The following is a 6948-nucleotide window of genomic DNA, read 5'->3' on the forward strand; positions in this document are numbered from 1 at the left end:
CAAAAAAAACATCATCAACAAAAGAAAAACACCTTGAATTGAACTGATACAGTACTGCGTTTAAAGAGCATACCGAAAACTAATTTTGTTTCTTTTAAAGGGCGACAACTGATGTATTCTTTGTTGTAATTGTATAGGCAGATTTGCTGTTCTTTTTATTCAACTTGGTTCACACAAAAAAATTTCAATTTACATTGTTACTTTTGTTACACGCAGATATCGTTCACATTTGATTTTGTTCGGGGAAATGTAGAAAATATTCAACAAAATCGATGTTTAAGTATATAAGTAAATTTTGCTACCCATATGTATCTTTTTACTTCGCTATTTGATGTCATAATTGTACATAAATACCAACTTCGAGATAGTTTTCTTGCAATAATGAATACTTTATTGATAGTATGTTTGTTGTAAAACGTGGTATTGCTTTCCATATTGCATGATGATGATGATTAAAATGATGATTATGATGATGATTTTATTTATAAAGAAACATATCCAATTAAGGCATTCACAGAAAATCATGAGTCGCGGGCATCATCAACAGAGTGAAGATTACAAATAATGGGGCATAAAAAATCAGTGACTTTGTACTTGCAGACATTTTCATGATATGATTTATTTTTCTCTATAGCTATTTATATTTGTATACAATTTATAGTAGCATAATAAACATATCTTATTTGACATAAAGGTGTCACTAAAAGTTTAAACGCAATATGCTATGATTTGATAAATGTTTATTTTGCAATAGAATTGTTTATAGTCAAACACAGTCAGCAGTCAAGCTGAAAATGTTCAAGATTAGATATGAAAAGTCAAATTTGCTAAAACACGACCTATTTCTAATATAAACTGAGATTATACTAACGTATATTTTGCCGAACGAAGGAAAAGATTGGTTTGATTGGCTCCTTGTATTACATTGACGCACAATTAGCCAAAGGTCAAGCAGTATGTAACAGTATAAGTTCTCACATATATGTTATATGATTCTGTAAGTTTTATAAGTCTTGAGATTGAGACTGACGGCGGACATTAACTTGAAAATATAATCATATAATAAACCAATTTATATTTTGTAATTCATTGAATGTATATTAAGTTTCTATGGCAACGCGTTTGAATACATTGATAATATGTCAGGATCATTAAAAGTTAAGCATCTTCAACCATGTACTATTTTCTTAGAAGTATTACAAATAAAGTAATTTAAACTGTTCTTATTCACCTTTATGAAATAAAAATATCGCATAATGCAAATTATGTGTGTAACTTTATCAAAAATGTCAAGCATATGAGCAAGCCATTTGATGTTTTGCCGTTACTCCAGATTGTAACATGTAATGAGTGTTCTATTGCGGTTTGCAGTATACAACAACTCAATTGTTAAAATGCGCAATTATATAAAAAAAAACTTGACAATGGGCTCTTTTCTAAAAGGCAGTAAATGAGGACACCGTACCTTTTTCTTAAAAGCATGTTCTTGTTTGAATTTTAAAAAGAACGATTAGATTTTCAGAACCGGTAAGTGATAAGTTTTCTCTAAATAAAACATGCATCTACCTATTAAATGATTGCTACGTTATTATATTTTATTTAGAGCAGACAGCACATGTCAGCTCACGTCCATTAACATATGGTGGACATCGTAATGATCCACAACGTGCTTCAGCAAAATAGAACAGTTTTCCATTTTTATCCGCGTGTCCGCCTTCCACTACCTCCGGTTCCGTGTCAAGACAAACGAATTCAGCAGCATGATGTGTATCATGTCCGCCCGACAGGTAGCCTTCATATTCCAATGTCCATCCATCATAGCATTTATTCCGGCCTGGAATCATTAGAATGCTTGCCCTGTTCGTGCGACATACACAACACGGAACGTCATGTTCTGCCACTCCTTTTTCAAAGAAATTATTCATATTTCTACCATACAATTCATATTCTGCTCCCCAGACAGTGCCTCCAGTCTGCTCAGCGTCTTCATATACATTCCACAACGGTTCTTCCGGTAGACATAAATAGTTGGCGGAAGCTCCTTTATTACTATAGTGGGAACCACCAGCGTAACCTTTGTAAACCAACTCTGTTCCATTTTCTGGGCACTGTGTTCTTCCCCATCTCACATACGCATTTCCCGTTCCAGCTAGTGAATTCATACTTTCAATTGTTCTAACTTTTTCCTCAATTGTTTTCAACATGGACTTGTCCTGATTGCTCTCGTCTGTAATATAGTATGCAGTTCTTAATTTAGTGTTCTATAATAATGCTTTAAATATGTGGTTCTGGAGATTGTTAAGAAAGGATACACTGAATCTGTAATGAATGCTAGCCGTTTAAAAAGAGAAAAAGGATGACTTATTCCCATAATTATACTAATACACAATCTTATGAAAGAAAGCATTGCACTAGTTATATGATGATTTAGGAAATAAGGATAAATGATTTATAACTAGTCCATTTTGTTTAGACAATAAATATCAAATAAGAATAGTAAAAGTGATGTAAATGTTCTTTAAGCTTAAGCGTGTGTGCTGGAAAACAAAACCCGCCAGCGTAAATTGCTCAGGAGTAATGAAAACATAACCTAATGACTCAGTGTGATTCAGTATGCGCTTTAAAAATGACGTAAAATACATGTTCGATATCATCGACTTTAGCGGAATCCTCAATCTTTAAAATATTACATTCAATGATCCCAAAAGATTTTAAAGATATAAAAATACAATGTCATAACACTGCTCACAAAATATAATTTGTAAACAAAGTAGATAAAAAATTAGAGTCAAAATAATTCAATAACAATAAGAGTAAATATCAAATGTCAGTTTATGTCAGATCATATATACCTATCTTATATAATTGTTAACACATTACCTTTCTGTTTAGAAAGCGCCGCTTTAATTTCCTCCAACATGGTTTTAGTATTTCTTTGTTCAATTTCTAACATTATCATTTTCTGTAACATTTTGTGGTCATAGTCAAATCGTGAAGTACATACTGGTTCTTCTTGGTTTGCAAAAATTATTCCCACAAACAACACAAGAATAAATACAATACGTAAAAACAAATTTACAAAAATCATTTTGCATGTAATTTTGCTTCCAGTTTCCAACGTTTACTCTCTACACGTAAAAGAAAAAAGGACCACTGGAACAGATTTACTGTAAAAGTAAACTCCTTGATATTTGCGAATCCATTTTTTCATTTCATGCGTCACATTAATTAGATGCATATGCTTCAATGTGATGAATCTTTTACTTTGTACTTTCTTGTACTTTGTTAAAAAGCACTTATATTATTGATGTCCATACACGTTCGATTTACGTTGGCACCAATGCCTACACTCAATGAGAAATATTTGACATTGAATAGCATTGTCGGACCAAAATTGTCACGGAACGTATGTGTCACACGTGTGACATATTCGGTCGAATATAATAAGCGTTTTACGAAATCTCGTATTTCATTAATGCAATTTATAAGAAGGGAGACAACCCTGGTATGTCATTAAGTTTTCATATTTTATACTATTCATCTCCCTTTACAAGTCAGGTGTCTTCTATAAAATTTTGCTTTGTGTTCATTTCCGTTTAAAAAAAATGAATGCATGTTTTACATTGTTTGTGAATATCTTATTTATGTTCACGTCATACTGAAAGTTTTGTAATGCTTATATTTAAGCAGTTATTTGTGAATTTCTCTTCCGCCATCCGATGCACATGGTTTTCTAGGAACTAAATGGCTGCAATATTGCAATATTCTGACGATATAGTTATACAATTTTCTTTTGTTTCGAATGACTTATTTTGTATGTATAATTGCTTCTTCATCAAATCAATCTAAAGGTATAGTTACTCTAAATGTAAACAATATCATAATTTAACAGCTGCCTGCATTAACAGTCATGTTACAGTCATGTGACCAAAATGTCATAGGCGATCTTACCTCAAGTACTGTTTTGGCTACATGCGACACAAGTATAAATTGCAAATTTGTTTTAAGTGAAGGACACTAACTCTGGCATTGCTGCGGGAATCAACAGGTGAACAACTCGCACGGACAAGTAAGAAGGTTTAAATTCCCTCTCCCTATCAGAGTTTGGGGCATAAAAATTGGATATTTTATCTTCGAGTCAATAAATATTTAATTGTCCAAATTAAATTTAACTAAGCTAATCACTGTGTATCGACACAGTGTCATCTTACTCGGAAAGGGCTTAATCTAATATTGTTAAGAACTTGTTGCCCAACCTATTTTGCATTTTTGATATATATACTCATTATTTGTAAATAATTGTTTGTTAACATGAGTATTTAATGCAACAACATATGTTTAATAAATTAAAAAAAAAATCTTACTGGTAAAATGAATAAGCAGGGCGGCGTCGAACAAATTTATAAAAAATATATTGCTGTTTTGGCGATGACGATGGCGATGTTTTTGATGATATTGATGATGATGATGATGATGATGTTGTTGTTGTTGTTGTTGTTGATGATGATGATGATGATGATCATATGATGATGATGTTGTTGTTGTTTTTGTTGTTGTTGTTGTTGTTGTTGATATTGATGATGATGATGATAATGATGATGATGATGATGATGATGATGATGATGATGAAGTATTCTTGACGTTGATGTAGGCAGGTTAAAACGACGATAATAATATTAGTTTACTGTGTAAAATGTGTGACATATACGGACAGGCATTTACTTCCAAATTGCAGAAACGTGTATGGCTTATATAGATAGCTGTGATTAATTCGGCCGAATATGTCCCACAAGTGTGATATACGCTCCGTGACATATACGGTCCGACATAGCATCCTTATCAATCTGCCAGTTGTTTAATTAGTAATTGCCCTTTGATTAAGAAATTCCGCACGGAATCACATCTTGTACATGTTTGTTTATTATGCAAATTGTATAAATTTAATGTATACCTCAAAAGTTAAAGTAATGTGAAAGGCTTTCTCAAAATATTCAAAGTTTATATTCTTTGAATACAATATACGCGACGCGCCATTGCCATTATACAATGGACATCGTGCGAGGTATATATATCCATTTTTCCATACTTTTTCTGTTATTTTCCTTTTGTATTCAAGCCTATAAATTATCATACTCACATACTTTTATGAGTATACAGTAATAATAAATCCAGGGTGATATAAAGTTCATAAACATTGAAATGGTTCAAGACAAACATATCGTGAGAAACGATTTATGTTAAAGGCACAGAAGGGCCTAGAATTGCATAGATATTTCCTTATTTTGAAACGGCCAACATTAATGATATAACGTTGGATACTAATTTCTGAGGCATTCTTTGACCATTATTAAGTAATTAAGTAATTGCTTAAAGGCACAGTATATGTCGCAAAATTTCGTGTATATTTATAATTCGTTATAAGTGGCAAACAAGTGTTTAATAAAGTTTCGACAATGAATTTAGAACATGTTACGTGTTTAACAGGCGAAGAAAGTAGCGATTAAATTGAGTTATGTGCCGTGCTAACTGTACACATAGTTTTATTTTAACTTCCATACAAAATAATAATTCACTTTATTTAAAGCAATTGCCAACAAAGCTAAAGAACCAAATTTAGTAATAAGATAACAAAATGTTTTTGAGAAATGCAAATCATAGCATTTCTGAGGCACAATGAGGCATAATGGACCTTTAAGATTGTGTACAGGCTTATTATATATGATGAAAGTAATGCTGCATGTGGAGTTTGAATTTGCCATGAAAGTAGCATATGTAAACAATGTAGTATTCTGACTCAAAAAATGAATCACTGTAACTATGCAAATTGCCGTTAGGCAACATAAGTAAAATATAATTCAGGTAATTGGTCAAAAAGTAACATTCTAGAAACTATAACAGGACGAAATAACGATTCTCAGAAATAAGAATAACAGCATTTCTTGTATAAAGGGCCTTTAATAACTAATGTGTAATTTAATATCATGTTCCTGAGATTCAACGCTCTCAACAGGCATCTGGCAGCAACTAGATATTGTTGTGAAAACAACATACATGTTAAGTTTTCTACTCATATCTACTGCGTAAAGATATGTTTCAGTATAGAGTATGCAAGATACCGGATTCTTTCTATGAGGGCATCAAAATATCTAAGATCAAATAAGACAAATCAATGCATTACGGACCGGCTGTAATTTGAAAAAGAGGAAGGTTATAGTCAATACTGAGTCCATTTATCAAAAGTCACGTGAATAATGATAGAAATTCGTTACACAAATTTATTTACTTTATTATAACACTACAGGAGAGGAACTGTCACACGGGGGATTAACTTGTCTGAAGTTATTCTGATAACTGTCATGGAGTTCCTGGAAAACGTTACGGGTTTCGTCGGGAAACTTCTGTTTATACCGAAGAAGTATTTGTAAAAAAACGGTAATTTTCGAGTTTGACGTGCTAAATTACAAAAACCTAGCTTATGGTAACTGTGAACGGCCGCGACCATCCTCTGCATGAGGTATACTTTTTTTTTGCTTGACGTTTTCTTTCCTTGCACTGGTGAAAATGTAGAGTAAAAACATCTGTCTGATATGCATGAATTGTTTCTTCTTTGTTATGTTTAATGTTAGATCTACTTAAATTATTTAACCTGAAATATGTTAACATCCACAATTAATTCAAATGAAGACGTAAAGAATATACATAATGTTACCGTTGTCACTGTTGAAATGATTTTGTCAGGATCACTTTTAAGGCTACTGAAGTTAAATGGTACGGTAATTTACCATAAAACTTAATCAATGAAAAAGAATATAAACACTTGAAAATACCAAAACGCTCAAGTACAGTTAATCTTATTTATTAAGATCTTCTGTTAAATAAATGCATAAAACAGGATAATTAAATACTGTAAAAACATGTAAATTATTGCCCTTGGTATAGTTATTGTAG

At 32.0% G+C, this 6948-nt stretch overlaps 1 protein-coding gene across 1 annotated transcript; it reads right to left on the reverse strand.

Annotated features, from left to right (window-relative positions):
• Positions 1 to 611: 611 nt before the first annotated feature.
• Positions 612 to 3149, reverse strand: LOC132745279 (uncharacterized). The gene is made up of 2 exons (XM_060734154.1): positions 2881 to 3149; positions 612 to 2227 (listed from the first exon to the last, which is right to left on the reverse strand). The coding sequence occupies exons 1-2, from the start codon at positions 3086 to 3088 to the stop codon at positions 1596 to 1598; spliced, it is 840 nt and encodes a 279-aa protein (XP_060590137.1). The 5' UTR covers positions 3089 to 3149; the 3' UTR covers positions 612 to 1595.
• Positions 3150 to 6948: the final 3799 nt, after the last annotated feature.

This window comes from Ruditapes philippinarum, unplaced genomic scaffold (assembly GCF_026571515.1).
Source record: "Ruditapes philippinarum isolate M1 unplaced genomic scaffold, ASM2657151v2 ctg4552_1_1_1_1, whole genome shotgun sequence".
In the NCBI taxonomy this organism is placed as follows: Eukaryota; Metazoa; Mollusca; class Bivalvia; order Venerida; family Veneridae; genus Ruditapes; species Ruditapes philippinarum.